General features: G+C 55.5%; 1 protein-coding gene across 2 annotated transcripts in view; it reads left to right on the top strand.

The window, feature by feature from the left end:
- The window catches only part of Slc39a11 (solute carrier family 39 member 11), a 246,500-nt gene extending 236,363 nt beyond the window's left edge, over nucleotides 1–10,137 (top strand). For both annotated transcript variants that reach the window (XM_048366585.1, XM_048366584.1), the window contains exons 8-10: nucleotides 5,442–5,540; nucleotides 7,083–7,241; nucleotides 8,536–10,137. In XM_048366585.1, coding sequence (XP_048222542.1) covers nucleotides 5,442–5,540; nucleotides 7,083–7,241; nucleotides 8,536–8,614 — 337 coding nt within the window. In that variant the 3' untranslated portion in view covers nucleotides 8,615–10,137. The remainder of the gene's footprint in view (nucleotides 1–5,441; nucleotides 5,541–7,082; nucleotides 7,242–8,535) is intronic.
- The last annotated feature ends 6,338 nt before the right edge of the window (nucleotides 10,138–16,475 follow it).

The raw sequence follows: 16,475 nt of genomic DNA, 5'->3' as shown, positions 1-16,475 counted from the left end.
GCCTTGGGCATCCGTGTCCCCGGCTGTGAAATGGGGATACTGATAGAAACCACTCAGGAGATGGAGGCATGGCATGTCGTTACACGCACAGGGCTTACAGCCGCGCCCAGGGCTTAGTAACACTCAAATAAATAGCAGTCGGGATTATCACGGGTTGTTTCAGTTCTAAGCGGAGGACCTCAGGCTCCCTCTGAATTCAGGGTGTGGCCAGGAGAGGCCGCCGCTGGTTTCGGCCGCAGCTGGTTGCCCTGGGGTCTGCAGTGCTGTGTGCAGCTCCGGACAGAGCTGAGTCACTGGAAGCATCCACAGGGCCCCAGCAGTCTTCCCTGAAAGGGCTGAGAGCCGATGGCCAGGGAACGGATTCCCAGGGACCCCCTGCGTGGTGGTGTCAGAGCGGGAGCCTACCTCCCCGAGAGCGCAGGGGACCTCCTGGTAGAGCCCCGTGCTTTCTTTCAGCCTGTTAAGAGACGTGGGCTGGGGCTGGAGTGTTTAGTGGTCCCCCACCCCCGACTCTGCTGGGAAAGCCTCCGATGATGGCCGTCCACAGGGGAAAGAGGGCTCTTCGCTGGTGGGAGTTTGTTTGGCTGGAAGGTTGCCTTTGACTTGGGGGCGTCGGGAGGAGGAAGACACCAGTCACTTCCCTGCCTGGTCATCCCCCAGCTTTGCTTACTCCGCTGGCCCCCCTGTCCGGAGTGCTTTCCCTCCGCCCATCGCAGTCCACCTGCAGTGCTGCGTCCTCTGAGAAGCTTGGCATCTCCCTCGTGTCCCCGCGCCGCCTTTTGCTGGTAGATCTTTTTCCCCCTGTTCTATTGTAAGCGTCCCGCAGATGTGGCTCTCCATAACGTCTTCCTCATATGTGACGTGAGCTTCTGCGAACGCTCTTGCTGGGGTTGGTGGCTGATGCTGGGGCCACTTCTGAGAAGCACCCCCCCCCCAAAGCTGGCCACACTCGAAACGCAGGGTGTGGTTCTGATCAGGAGAACCAGAGCAGAGGCTGTAGAGCACCCCTAGAGAAGACATGGCACTGGGCTCAGCACCGCCTCGTTTAGGACAGTGTCCTCGTGGTGGACAGTGCCATCCAGGGGTGGCTCCTCACAGTGCCCCCACACACACACCTGCACAGGCGCCTGCGGGTGGGGGGATTTCTGGCTGGTTTTACAGGTGTCAGGAGCTGGTGCCGGGTCATAATCAATGATGCACGCAGGGCACCGACTTGTTTGATTCCCTAGCAAGTCCCATGCTTCCAGAAGCACTGGACTTGGCTGTGCCTCCATTCCTGGCTTCACGGAGGAGGCGCTGAGGAAGCCCACCTCCAGGGGCCCCTGGAACCCCGTGTGTTCTCCAACTAGAACTTGGGATGGCAGGGGAGCTGGAAGAAGGGGGACACAGGAGATGAAAGCACTCATCTGGGGAAAATGGGGTGTGGCCCCTCCAAGCCTCTTTAAAAAGAAGAAGAAGAAGAAGCAGTGGTCTACCCTTTCCAGCTAAGGGCAGGGAGCCCCTTCCTACCTAGTCGCCACATGCCTCTCTCCTCTACCAGGCTGAGAGAGCCAGGAATGACAGGCAAGAGGAACAGCCTCCTTGGGCTTCTGCATCCAGACTGGCAAGCTTCCGCCGGTGGATGGACACCCTGGATCCCAGCTGCCTTTCCTTGGCACCCCTCATTGCCCCAGGCTTCCCCTCACCCACCCCTGGGAGGTTTCCAGCTGCCTCCTGGCCTTGGGTAACCTGAACCGCTCTTTCCTGTCCCTGCCTAGATGGAAAGCCATCTCTTCTCCTGCCCCTTCAGCTCCTGGCCAGCCTCTGGGTGTCGCTAGGTTCTGGGTGGAGGCAGCGGTCCATGGGGGCCGTCCTGTGGGAGGGGCATCTAAAGGGTCCAGAAGCATCAGAACTTGCATGAGACCACCACATGCGTCAGGGCCTTGGAGACCACCACACGCGTCAGGGCCTTGGAGACCACCACACGCGTCAGGGCCTTGGAGACCACCACACGCGTCAGGGCCTTTGGCCTTTAGACATCTCCTTCACTTCCAGGATCTGTGTACCCCTCCTGTGGGATCAGTTCAAGTACTTACCCTTGGGTGCCCCCAAAATGACCAGCTCACCTCCGTTGTCCTGGGGTGATCTCCACCCAGGAAACTCCTTAACCCCGAGTGACGCAGAATGCTTGGGCACCCTGGTTCCCAATCACAAAGGTCCCCGGGGATTCAGGTAATTCCCATGCCTTAGAATGTTGCTCTGCACATGGGGTGCTGACACCCCGGGGGTAGACTATTAGCCCCAGCTGCTCGCCTCTACTCTCAAGCCCCAGGATGAGTATGCCCTGCGCTCTGATCTTCTGTTTGCTACTTGGTCCCCCAATGCCACTGCTCCTTGGTTATTTCAAAACAAATTAAAGCCAAGCACTGCCATCTCACACCTGTAACCCTCACTTTTCAGGAGGCTGAGATCACAGGATTGTGGTTCAAAGCCAGCCAGGACAGAAAAGCCCACAAGACTCTTATCTCCAATTACCCAGAAAAAGCTGGTGGAACTGTGGCTGGTAGAACACCAGCCTTGACCAGAAAAGTTAAGAGACAGTGCCCAGGCCCGCGTTCCAGCCTCAGTCCCAACGCGTGCACACGCGCGTGCGCACACACACACACATACACACACTCTCTCTCTCTCTCTCTCTCTCTCTCTGCTATAGGAACTAAACTTTAAAAGAAAACCCTGGTTCAACTTTCAAAGCCAGACTCTAAGCCGGTGGTTCTCTGGGTCTCCTCCCACCGAATTCCGTCTCCCCAGGAAAAGGAGAGGTGAAGTTTGGCTGTTTGAGCCAAATGAAACTCCTGGGCCAAGGCTGCACCCCCAGATAGACCCTTGGCTCACCTTCCAGGAGCGGCCCAGGCAGGGCAGCCCCCCCCACCCCGGGAGCCACTTGTCTGCCCCAGTGACACTCCCTCCTTCCAGGCTGCACCCCCCACCCCCGTCTCCTTCCTTGTTCCTTCCAGTCAGGCCCTGGGGACAGGTCCTCGTGGGGTTCTGACCACAGAAGGGGTACTGTCAGGGGACAGCGTGTGGCATCCTTTCATAAAGAGCCCTTCATTCCCACTTCCTTCCCTCCCGCTAACTTACCATGGTGTGGACCGACCAGGGACAGCAACAAAAGCCAGAAACAGCAGCTCCTGTATCCTCGGGAGTGAGGGAAGGCAGTGTTTGACTCTCCCTTGCTCTTGAGTCCTGTTGGAAATGGGGGAGGGGGCTGTTCCGGAAGGGAAACCTCTCATTTTGGCTTTCTGTTCCTTAAGCATCAAGCATCGGGAGGCCAACCAGCCGCCTCGCCGGGAGTGCCAGCGCGTGGGGTGTCTGCTTAAGTCAGAGACCAGGGAGGGCTGCGCAGTAGGGCCGGGGTTGGGGGCAGTAGCAAGCCTGGGGTCTCCTCCAAGCCACCCGCTCCCTGTGAGGCTCTTCACTGTCTTACATCCCTGCCAGCATGGTCCAGCTCCTTAACCCCTGCTGCTCCAGAAGCAGCCCACAGCTTGTCCCCAAGGGGCTGGCTTCATCGGCCTCAGCCCCCCAGCCCCCCCCCTTCTGCCCCTTCACACCCAGCTCCCATTGTTCATTAGTCTCCATCACTTTTTTCTTTATTCCAGTACCAGGGCTTGAACCCAGGGCCAAGGTGCTGTCCCTTAGCTTTTTCATTCAGGGCTAATGCTCTACTCCTTGAGCTACAGTTCCAGTTTTCCTGGTTGGGTAGTACAAGAGCCTCGCGGACTTTCCTGCCCTAGCTGACTACGCACTGTGATCCTCGGACCTCAGCCTCCTGAGTAGCTAGGATTGTAGGCGTGAGCCACCAGCACATGGTGCTTTCTTGAAACGTCACCTGCATTGCACTTCCCTGCCCCCGCCCCTATGATCCGTGTCGATGCCCTGCCCTCTGTGCCTTCCAGGCATCCCAAATCCGGTTCTGTGTACAGTGGGAAGCTAGCCTGCAGGCTCCCAGGGGCCCCCAGTGCCCCTGGACCCCAGCCTGTGTTGGGAACAGGAATAGCAGGGCAGGGGCTGCTAAGGGGTCACTATGGCCCCCAGTGCCCCTGGACCCCAGCCTGTGTTGGGAACAGGAATAGCAGGGCAGGGGCTGCTAAGGGGTCACTACCATCCTCATCCTCACCCTCATCCTCTCTCCCTTTGAGGACATCCGTGAGGCCAGTGGTTCTCAACGCCATGTTAAGTTGTTAAACCCTGTAGACGCAAGGTGCGTGGCCACGCCCCCCGAGAACCTGTAGTGTGGGCCCAAGGCCTTGGCCTTTGCTGCATCTCCTCAGGGATGAGACTAGGTAGTCGGGTCCGAGTGCTGTGGGTTCAAATCCTGCGCCAGAGCTGGTGCAGGGGGTGAGGAGGAAGAGGCGAGGGCAAGGGAGCCTCCGGGCCTGCTCATTGGATGACCCCAACCCAGCCAGCATCTGTTACGGTTCAGGTACAAAGAGACCCCCAAAGGCTCCTAGGCAGACCGCTTGGTCCCCAGCCGACGCAGCCCAACACCTAGGGCTCTGACCTAATCTATGGATTCATCTCTACTTCCTGGCCACCATGAGATGAGCCACTGTGCCCTGTCCGGCCGAGATGTAGAAACAGTGGAGCCGAGTGTGCCTGGATTGAAGACCTCCGAATTCATGAGTGGAAGTCAGCCCTTCCGCCACAGTGATGAGACACTGACAGACACAACAGCGCATAGATGTAGGGGAATGAATTAGGAAGGGCCTGTAGGAAGGTCGGAGCCCATAAAAGCTGTGGTCCCAGCCCTTAGCCATAAGGCTTGGGACCCCCGGGAGCACCCTAAGGAGAGTCCGTGATTGCTCAGTTGGGGCAGTGCCCTGCAGAGAAGGGAAGGCCTGGCAGGATCCCCCGGGCGCGGCTCCCACTTGGGCTGGGCAGGGCCGAGGCAGCAAGGCTTGCTTGCCAGGGATGGAAGAATGGAGTTTCTGTAGTGCTTATCAGGGCAGGACGTGGAGGAGGCCTCCGCAGCCCGCCGGGCGGACGGAGCACTGCGCCTGTGTGCCGGGGAGGACTTCGGACAGGGCGCGCCACCCCTGATTCCCTGTGACGGTGGCCCGGAAAGCTCCGTGGTCATTCCTGGGGAAGTCACCGTTCTGCCCAAGCAGATAGGAAGCAGAGACTGGCTAGGGCCAGGGCCAGGGCCGTGGGGACTGCCCCACTGAAACGACATCTTGAACTTGGGGCTTTGAAGGGGAAAGGGCCCTGATGCCGGGGGCTAGCGGAAAAGGGTCTAATGAAACGTCAGCACCCAGGTTGACACCCAGGTCATGACTCTCTCCACCTGCCCCATCTGTCACAGGTCCCCGTCTGCTTGCCCGGCGGCCTTGGGCCTTGGTCAGGACCCATCCGGGCGGCCTCAGAGCTCCAGACCAGAGCTTTCATGTGCCTTCTTGGTTTTTCAGGAACTTGGCCATTGGAATCGGGATCCAGAACTTCCCGGAGGGTCTGGCTGTCAGCCTCCCCCTGCGTGGAGCCGGGTTCTCCACCTGGCGAGCCTTCTGGTGAGTGGCCCAGGCCGCGTGGCCTTAAGAGATCTGCTTAACATGCGGAAGCCACGACCGCCATTTCAAACTGCTGAGGAGGAGAAGGTATTGAGTATTTATGGCTAATCGCGCCTGAAACGAATTCCCCGCCACTCCCCCCTGTCTCTGCTAGCAGGGAACAGTGGAACACAGAGTCCTTTGAATGCTAGACAATGTCTGACTCTTCCCATTAGGCCGTTAGGAGTTGTGCACACCAGAGCTGCCATTTCTGCTGCTGGTTTCTACATTAGGGCAAGAAAAGTCCGGAGACGCCCTTCCCTGCCCCCACTACCGGAGCCTACAGCAAAACCAGGCTCTCCCTGCATAACCACTGCTTGACCCCGGCCAGGGAGAGGCCGGGGTTCCCAGTCCCTCGGTACCTCCTCACCTGGAGAGGCCGGGTACGCGGGCGTCTCTCCCCCCCCCATTTTAACGATGGAAGGACTGATGCACAGAGGTGTGACCTTACCCAAAGACTCAGTCTCGTGAGCTCAAGGAAAGGCCTTTATCAACAGTAGTGACGTCACCTTAATCCAAGATGGGGCTCGATGGGGGTGGGGCGCAGGCTGGGCGCCACCCCTCCAGAAGGGTCGTTACAACTCCAGTCCCCAGACATTCCAGGTGTGGCTGCCCTGGGACAATGTCCACGCCGCGCCCGGCCAGGGCCTGGCAGTCACTGTAGGCATCACTCGGCCACAGGAAGGATGCGCATTGTGCTGAATGAAATGAGCCAGCCACAGAGGACCACAGGCTCTGCCGCTCCACGTCTGTGAAAGATCCACGAGTGCCAGTACACAGAGGAAATGGGGAGACTGGTCGTTGCGGGGTGGGGGAGGGGATGGAGGGAGTAATGGGAGGTGGCTGCTGATGTGCACGGACTTTCTTTCTGGGGTGTGAAGTGTTCTGAAATTAGGGGTGACGCTTGCACTGCCTCAGGAATATGCCCCAAACCCCCGAATAGAAACCTTAAATGGCTGTGGCAGATGGCGAGTGAATTTTATCTCAGTCAGGCTGTCAATCAAAGGCCGGGCACTTACAGCTCAGGCCTGCCATCCTAGCCACTCAGACCAAGATCCAAGGCCAGCCCAGGCAGGGAAAGGCTGTGAGCCTTCTCTCTCCAGTTAGCCCGCCGAAAACCAGAAGTAGCATTGTGGCTCCTAGTGATAGAGCACTAGCCTTGAGCAAAGGAGCTCAGAGACAGTGCCCTCGTCCTGAGTTCAAGCCCTACCAGCACGCGCGCGCGCACACACACACACACACACACACACACACACACACACACACACACACACACAGAAAGGACTACATAGCGGATGCTTAAAGCTTCAAGAGCAAGGTGGGGTCTGCTGGAGCAGCTCCACAGGCGAGGGGGGAGGGAGGAGGAGGCCGGAAGCCATGATGTGTGTCTACACTGCCGTGCTCTATGCGGTTCAGCATGACGCCTGTTTCCCAGGGCCGCAGGCACGCAGGCTGTCCGCCCATCTCTCCCTGCAGCGTTGCATGTCTCTGTTTCCTCCTTAGGTACGGGCAGCTGAGCGGCATGGTGGAGCCCCTGGCTGGGCTCTTCGGCGCACTGGCTGTGGTGTTGGCTGAGCCCATCCTGCCCTACGCGCTGGCATTTGCTGCAGGCGCCATGGTCTACGTGGTCATGGACGACATCATTCCTGAAGCCCAGATCAGGTGGAGAGCTTACCTGGGCAGTTCACTCTGCCCTGGCCGCCCCCCCCCACCCCCCTACCCCGACCTGCCCCAGGCCCCGCCCCACCCCGTCCCCGCCCAGGCTCCACCCTTCACTTCTGCCCATTTCACCCACCCCTCCTTTGCCTCTGACATTACCCCGCCCCTCCTCAACCCTGCTCCCCAACTCCGAAGGGAAGGAGGGGATGGCAGGGGGCCCCCAAGGCCCTGGGGGGCAGCCATCTTTATATATCCTGTCTCCCTCTCTAGATCTTTCTGAGAGGAGGGTGGGCCCTACCACCATAGTAGAAATAATATTTGTTCTCACGAGCAGCCCTGGGTCAGGTGTTGGGGTGGTGGGCAGGGGGGAGGGCCTTTGCATGGTGCCACTCTGGTTTTTATAGAAGAAGAATTTGGCGGGGGGGGGGGGGGTGGGGGGGAGGGGAGTTCTGGAATTTGAATTCAGGATCTCCCATTAATAGGCAAGTGCTTTACCACTTGAGCCTCAGCCCGTGTGACTTAATTGTTTTTCAGATAGTCTTGGTTTGGTTTCTTTTTTGCCCCAGGCCAGCCCGGACTCAGGTACTTCTATAAGCATGCGCCAGCGTGCCCAGCTTTTTTTTTTTTTTGTTCTTGTTGAGATGGGTTCTTGTTTGTTTCTTTAGTGTGTGGGAGGAGAGTGACCTCAAGCCAAGTTCCTGCCAAGCTCTATGTGTTGGTACCAAGGCTTGAACTCAAGAGCTATCCCCTGGCAATCCTGCTCAAGGCTGGTGCTCTACCACTTGAGCGACACCTCCACTTCCAGCTTTTTTTTGCTAGTGCAGTGGAAATAAGAGTCTTAGGGACTTTCCTGCCCAAGCTGGCTTTGAATTGTGACCCTGAGCGCTCAGCCCCCTGAGTAGGGAGGATCCCAGGCGTGAGCCACCTGATACTTACTTTCCATTTGGATGGCCCAAGCTTTCCCTGTTGAGTAGCTGGGATTATTGGCATAAGACGCTGCACCGAGTTCGAAGGATAATTTTGGAGCTAGTGTACTAGTCAGATTAAATAATGTCTACTCCCTATTTTTTTTTTCTAAGCATGGATTCCAGAGCCCTGGGCAAGTTACTTCTCTACACCCCTTCCCCCCTTTCCCAGGAGGATGGGGTAATGCTGCGATTGTCGCTTGGGATGGTATGTGTTAGCCAGTTAGTAAAGCCGAGTGAGTGTTTCCGTCATGCATAGCGGATAGGGTTGGGCCGTGCAGGGACATGGCATCAGAAGTGCTGGGCGTGATCGCTCCTCTCCTCCCTTCCAGCGGTAACGGGAAGCTGGCGTCCTGGGCCTCCATCCTGGGCTTCGTGGTGATGATGTCACTGGACGTGGGCCTGGGCTAGCGCCGCCACGTCACACACACCCAGGGCGGAGAGCACCAGGACTCTGCAGGACCACGGCCTTCTTCTTCTTCCCAGGAAAGCTTTGTTTCCCCGCTCCTCCTCATCATCTGGATCAGCTCTGATTGTTCAATGACCATTTTCACTTTGCTCTTGGAGAGAGATGCTGCTTGCTTTTCTTTTCTTTTTTGAACCACCTGGTGTCATGGACTACAGGTTTTTGTTCTGACCCCTGAATGGAATCTTTCTTCACTGGAATCATTGGGGGGCAAATAGATCGAGGGACCCTTGGCCTTCTTCCCCACCTCTAGCCCCCCTCTCTAGACTTAGCAGTGACCCCCAAAGGCTGCCCCCCGAAGCAAGCGCCTAGGACATGTTCTAAGCATCCTGGCCTCGTTTGAAAGCAGGTGGCCATCGCTCCTGCTCTTTCACTGCAGCTCCTCTGTCCCTCCGGGCCCCAGGACCGGAGCATCATGAACACATTGACCTGCTTCCCAAGGCTGAGCCAGCCCAGAGAGGAACAGCCCTTCCTCCGCCTCCCAGGACACGGGAGGGGGCCCCACACAAAGCGAAGCAGGTCGGCTCCTCTAGCCTCTTCTTTTTTTTTTTAAGGCAAAGATTGGCATTATTGAAGATAGGAGGACTTGGGGATTTGAACAACTGTGAGCACACAGTCAACCCTGAGCCAAAGGGATCCAGTGTGGCTCTACCCAGGGGCCTCTGCTCTCGGTGGATTCCAGAGGGGTTTGTCACGGTTTCCAAATCTCCTTGACAGTGATCTTGGTGATTTTTATGGCCTCTGCTTGTCTGAGAGAGTTGGAGTTGCCAGCAATTGCTAGGACTCGCCCCCTTCTGCTGATTATAGGAGCCATTTAAGTCAACTCAGGGGAGAGAAAGACACTTGGATCTGTAACCGGTCCTTGGTGACTTAGAACCCAGTGGAGAACTCGGGAGCTACAGCAAGGCCTCGGAGTCTGGCAGGAGGGCTTACGATGGATAAGAGAGATTTTTTTACTTTCCTTTTACCAAGCTAACATTCTGAAATGACCTTAGGAAATGGCCGTAGAAGCCACCTGCCCTCTGTCACACACCCGTCATTCACACTGCTTCTCCAACACGGGATGGGATGAGAGGTCATGTGCACTTCGTCAAAGCTGGGACCTTGAGCGGGCTCCATGGAGAAGGCCAGCCGCCCAAGAGCCAGGCCTTGGGAATCGTGCCATCTGCGTGGCTCTCTTGGGTTTTCATGTCCGCGTGCTCCCAGGGCTCAGCCCGCTACTCTGCGAGTGCTCCGCGACCCCAGAGGCAGCCGCTGGGCTGTGCCCGCGTCTGTTCTCCCCAAAGCACCAACGATCAGAACCGCAGACACACTCGGAGGTTTGATTGCTGAGACTGGCGGGTGTGGTGGTTGGTTGATGTGGGTGTCTTGTGTCTTTGGAAATAGTTCTACGTGATGCAAATTTGTTCTTTCTGCCGGATAAGACCTCGTAACTGTGATTAATACCAATAAAGGGAATATTGTGGAAGGCCCGTGTCATGTTCAGTCCTTCTCAAAGTGGCTTCCTTCCAGGGAGGAAGACCGGGATCTCCCCAGCCAACACCCACAGAACTGAAATGGAAGCTCCAAGAAAGGCTAGTCAGATTCTTGGTTGGGAACCGTGGCATCCGACCTCAGTGGGTGGCAGCAGGAGAGGAGACCTAACGGAGCTCAGAGTCCCCTAGGTTACCCAGGCGTAGACCTGGGTCAGACCCGACAAAGCTACCCGTCTGGGACTAGGACCAGTCACACCTACAGACCACCTGGTCCAGGCGCACGGCCCCCGGGGCCAGTCCCCAGACACTGGACATCACGCGACTGAAACCGTTGCCCCTTCGGGCCGCCGCCAGCATCGTGAGTCACACTGAGCCCAACCTTCTGCCCCAGGCCCACCTAGAGGTGCCAGAGCTCCAATCCTGTACCCGGGAGCTGGCCAGTCTTCTCACTTGCCACGATCCGCGTGCTAACCATCTTCTCCACTTTGGAATGAACTCGGATGGGGGCGAGCCAAGAGAAGAACCAAGTGAAGTGTGCTTGTAGCCCCCCTCTCTGGCTGCGCATCGACACATCCCCTTATGTCACTTAGAAGGGATGCTTTGACTTCGGGAGTATAGCTATTTCCCTTGCAAATGGAGTTCTGTCCATGGCTCTGTCAGCACTGAGACGCGGTGCCTCGGGAAAAAATCCTGCGTGATCTCCAACTCTGTATCCTGAGGCTTTCCACTCAGCACCCCAATCCCAGTATCTGTACCTAGATCACCGTAAAGCGATGTTCTGACTGGGTGTGGTGACTCTCGCCTGTAATCCTAGCCACCTGGGAGGTTGGGCATAAGCTAGATGTGGGTATTCCTTTATTGGTACATGTAACTTTTTTTTTTTTTTTTGCTTACATGCCAGTATTGCGGGTTCTGAATACAGGCTTCATACTGTCACTTGTTTTCTCCTTTTTTTTTTTTTTTGCCAGTCCTGGGCCTTGAACTCAGGGCCTGAGCACTGTCCCTGGCTTCTTTTTGCTCAAGGCTAGCACTCTGCCACTTGAGCCACAGCGCCACTTCTGGCCATTTTCTGTATATGTGGTGCTGAGGAATCGAACCCAGGGCTTCATGTATATGAGGCAAGCGCTCTTGCCACTAGGCCGTATTCCCAGCCCTTGGTTTGTTTTCTCATAGTGGTTATTCTACCACTTGAGACACACCTCCAGTCCAGCCTTTTGCTGATAACCTTTATGGAAATGGCGTCGCTCTGACTTTTCAGCCCAGGCTGGCCTTGACCCTCGCTGCTCCTGGTCTCAGCCTTGTGAATAACTAGGATTATAATTGTGAGCCACCAATGCCAGGCTCATACGTGTATTTTTTTAAATTTCCATTGAGCATGGCCGTTCAGGTGTGTGCTAGGTTTTGCTTAATACAAGTCGTACAAGGCCTCCGTTTTACTTAACGAAGGACCATGACCCACTAGGTGACATTAGGTGGCAAAACAAAGATTACGTAGGATCAAATATTTTCACAGACTGAAAACGTTTTAAAAGAGTGAAAATTTAGTTCACATAAAGCTGTTGAATTACAAAAAAAAAGCACCATTAAAAACATAAAACACCCCAGTGTATGTATATTTCAGTTGGATGTAAAGAACAGTCTGGCTTGTCTATAAGAAGGTAATACTAGAACCTTGTAAGAAAGAATGGACTCTAACCTTCACAAAGTCTGACTAACACATGAGGAACCACCAGGCCTGGTTGCTTTGCAAGTCCTCCCCCCGCCCCCAGGCCTTCCTCCTTCTGGCCCTCTGTCCTCTTTCCTTCCTGATCGAAGCTCACACTTTCTTTGGATGGGCTGTAGTCTTACCCAGTGCAGAAATCCAGCCACTGCTAGGAGTCTGCTTTCACCTTCAGTTTGCTCTGTTCTCAGTCTTACAGATGTGAAAGGATACAGGAGAGCAGTAACCGAAGTCCAGGCTTTCGGTCTCTTTCTTGGCTCCACCTGGTTCAAACTTGAGCTTGCCGGTATCTTAGGTTGCCTAGCATTGCTTGTCAGACCTCCTGTTAGTGCCGATGGGATGGGAGGTCAACCTGGGCGCCCCCCCCCCCCCCGGGGCTGCCCTGCGCTTCGTGGACCTCCTTCCAGGTGACTGGGGTGGGGGGGCGGGGAGGAGGGACATTGTACTGGGAATTCCCACACAAAGCCTCCTCAGCTGCTGTGCGGAGGGAGGATGGAAGGCCCATGGCCTAGCTGTGGCCTCCCTGCTGCTGACCCTGGATTCATTCTCATCATTCCTGCCTGCTGAGGGTGAAGATGAAGATGGGGACCTGAAGGCTCAGTGGCCCAGCAGGTGCAGTGGACACACATAGCAGCAAGAGTGCACAAACGGCCTTGCTCTCCCTCTCCCGCGCAGCTCCACTCTGTAGTCCAGCGTTGCCCTTGTGTGCAGGTGGGTTGACTCGGAGAGCTGGAGACCGATGGGAGGTGGGACCCGGGCTCTGCTTTCCGCCCTTTGCTTTCATTTGGGGATGCGGCTTACAGACAGCATAGACACCCAGCTCCCCTGGGTCAGCCCAGCCCCGGGTGTGATCTGACTTCGCCCTGCGTCGGGGTCTCTAGCCCCCCGACCGGTCGAGCCAAGAAAGAAAAGGGTCGCACCCAGCCCTCCCTCACCGGAGGACAATCAGACGGCCTGGGAGTCAAGTCGGCACAAGATCTTGTTTATTGGGGAAGTACATGCCACTAATATAAGGCACAGGAGCCAATCAGGTCTAAGATCGGCAGGAAGGGGCGGGATGAGCTGTCCATCAAGGGCGGAAGAGCCGGGGCGTCACCGCCCACAGAACCGCCTCCGGGTTATCACCAAAGACGCTTGTAGCAGCTGCGCGTTGTTGTTAGGCGCCGCCATCTTAGCCACACGTGGCCCCACGACTGAGAAACAGGCGGGGCCGGCTAATTGACTTCCAGGTGTGCCCCACAGCCCTGGCCAGTGTTGAGTATCCCTGGGGAGAGGCCTGGGAAGGCCGGTGACTTGGGCGAGGTGGGACGGGGTACCTGTGACCCGGCTTGGCACGCGAAGGGCAGCACCTTGGCCTCCCGCAGACCTGCCGCTCGCTCCGGGCCAGCCAGTCCATGGCGGTAAGCAGCACGCATCACGCCCACCGGGCCACGGCGAGACCCTCAGAGGCCACCAACCATCTCCCCCTGGCTGTTCTAGAACTCTCCCGGCTCGTCCCTTCCAAAGGTGGCTTTGGAGCCCCGGGAGGAATGTTGACGATTGGGGGAGCTTGAAAAAGATTACGCAGGTGCAAACCAAAATGAGGCACAGAGCAGGAGATCCCTCAATGAAATCCACTTTCCCTGGGGAGGAAGAGGGGCTCGTCAGCATGTTGCAGGAGTCTGCGACTGGGTGGTCATAGGAAACCCTTTCCCTTCTGGTTATTTTCCCCAATGGCAGTGCCTGGCTCTCCACAGGCTTGAACATAGAAGGTCCTTGAATGGCCACCAGTTGTCCCCAGGGGTCGCCACCTGGAATTCAGGACCTCAGGGCACCAGTCCACGACCCTCTGCCCTCTGAAAGCACAACTGGCTTGCTAGAGAAAGGGCATGTGGTTCTTTGCACAGAATGAGCCTCTGTGTCTCAGCCTTCCAGCCCCCTTATCAAGTCAAAAGACAATGGCTTATGCATTAACTTTCTAGCTTTGGAGATTAAAATGGTTCATGCTCTGGAAACCAATAAAGTTCATGAACCCATCTCGTCTTCCTTCCTAGGAGCGGTCTCCTTACCCAATAGACTGCGGCTCTGTGGGAGGACGGGCGATGTAGGTTATAGGTGTGTGTGTTTGTTTAATGTAGCATTCTTGGCAAAGCCTGTCTTGTTGACAAGAGCTGAAAAGTAAAACCCTGTTTTTCCAAGTCGGGGAAAACTGCCATGCCAATTTCTCTCCCATCTCCTCACAGTTCCATCAGTCAGAGAGCCACGCTTCCAAGTTCTTGGTAGACCTAGGTAGGAAAAGCCGTGACAACCTCTTGCTGGATGGTGTAGCCATCAAGGTCAAGGGCAAAGTCAGGTTTCCATGTCTTCCTCCATGGGCTCTGTCATTCTCCATCTTCTCTTCCCAGTCGTGGGAGAGACAAGGAGAAAATCTGGTAGCCGGCTCAGCCACATCTGAAGGTGTAGCCGGGCAGAGGAGGCGCCCAAGCAAGATGGTGGGAAGGAAGCTGAGAGGGAAGCAGGCTGCTCGCACGCAGCACGGGTGCCACAGGCCTGGACAGGCAGGTCACGTGGCTTGAGGAAGAGATGCATTCCTCAAGGAGCATCCTCAGAACGTACAGCTCGAAGTCCATGTCTGGGGGAGAGATGACAATGCTGATAGCGTAGCAGATTGGGATCGACCTTGGCAGGGAGTTCCCAGCCCGGGCTTTGTGGTTTGGAAAGGTGCAGAGAACAGGGAGAGCACAGAGCTGCCTGGAACACAACACCCTTCTCGGCTCAGGTTTGCCCAGGCCGCCCACGGTCAGGTTCCTCCCACCTGGAGCTCAGCTTCCACTTCCTTCCTGGTGCCGCTTATTGGGTCAAGGAGCCTGGTGCCACCTATTTGGCCCCGGGGGGGGGGGGGGTCTTACCCATGAGTCTTCTGTACCTTGTGACTTTGTGGGCTCATCTCGTTCTTGTGCCAGTGGAGGCCTAGATGCAAAGAGAAGAAAAAAAAAGTGAGCCATTGCCAAGAGTTCAGAGCTTGACTTTGTTGAAGAAGGTGAGGATCTGGCCCATTAGAAAGAGAGAGAAATGAGCTTGGGCAGGTGCTCCTATGCTGCTTCGGGCATTGGGCTGGTAGCTGTCCATATTTCTCGGGTAATCTTAACTTCCACTGGCATGGCCTGCTCAGAATAGAAGAGCCAGAAGAAAAGAGTAGGTGACTAACAGTAGCTTGAGCATGGTACCAGTTACACAAGAAACAACACAAACTTGGATGGCTTTATTTTTGGGGTAAGGAGATGACTTGAAAGCCAGCTGGCACTTTGCCACTGAAGCCATGCCTCTAGCCCAGCTTTTATGCGGCTGACTTTTTTTTTTTTGCCAGTCCTGGGCCTTGAACTCAGGGCCTGAACACTGTCCCTGGCTTCTTTTTGCTCAAGGCTAGTACTCTGCCACTTGAGCCACAGCTCCACTTCTGGCCATTTTCTGTATATGTGGTGCTGGGGAATTGAACCCAGGGCTTCATGTATACGAGGCAAGCTCTCTTGCCACTAGGCCATATTCCCAGCCTTGCGGCTGACTTTTGAAGAGACAGTTTTGTGGACATACTACCCAGACTGGCTTTGAACTGTAATTCTCGGGATTTCAGCCTCCTGGGTGAGGTAAGATGGTAGGAGTGGGTCTGGACAGCAGTCTTAGAGCATACCCAGAGCCTTGACGGGAATCCAGATGGCATTTAGGAGCTCCCTGGAAGGCGGAGGTCCTTCTTGCCTGATCACGTGCCCGCACAGATGTATTTTGAGAGTAGCCATTACTATATTTTGCTCTAGAATCCTGCTGTAAAGTGGTGAGTGGTTTATTGCCCAACCCCACCTGCAATTTCCATGCTACCTTCTTATTGTCTGGCTACAACAAGCATAAACCAAATCTATTCGGTTGAAAGAAAAAAAAAAAAAAAAGCATGCTCCGGTCTTGTCATTTCTTTGCAATGGATGTCTGTACATCCATTCACTCATAGATTTATTCTTCAGCCTGTTTACAACTTTAGAAGTTGGTCGTGTTCAAGTTTTTGTTATGGAGCATTTCAAACCTCTGCTCAAGTAAACAGAACGGCATCCATTGACCGTCGGGTTCCAGGTGCCTTACCCCAGCCAGGCCAGCCGCCGCCCACGTGTGACATTAAACATCAGAGATCCCTGGTTCTTATAGTCATGTATGTATCTCACCACTATCTCACATACTATAGTTTCAGTGGGCTTCCCACATTACATGTCTAAAGTCATAGACGAATGGTATTGGACCTACGGGACCTTCAGAGGTGACCTAGTAACAAAGGCTCTGCTCTCCTGTCGGAATAATGGAGAATTGATGGATGTCTAGGGAAATGCCTTGTTACAAAGCAGATTCTCTCATTCTTTTTCTCACAGTGTGATTTCCCCTACCATGTTAGGACACAAGCAAGAAGACCCTCGCCAGGAGCCCGCCAGCTGGCGGCTCCAATCTTTTGAACTTCCTAGCTCCCAGAACATAAACTTCTATCCTTTATACAGTACCCTTTCTCTGGTGGTTTGTTGTAGAAACAGAAAATCATCTAAGAAAGGATTTCTCTTGCATACCTGTGAGGCCATTATCATGCACACACAAGGTGAC

Source organism: Perognathus longimembris, chromosome 17 (genome assembly GCF_023159225.1).
Source record: "Perognathus longimembris pacificus isolate PPM17 chromosome 17, ASM2315922v1, whole genome shotgun sequence".
NCBI classification, from domain to species: domain Eukaryota; kingdom Metazoa; phylum Chordata; class Mammalia; order Rodentia; family Heteromyidae; genus Perognathus; species Perognathus longimembris.
The sequence above is the reverse complement of the archived record's forward strand: the minus strand, read 5'-3'. Positions and strand labels throughout refer to the sequence as shown.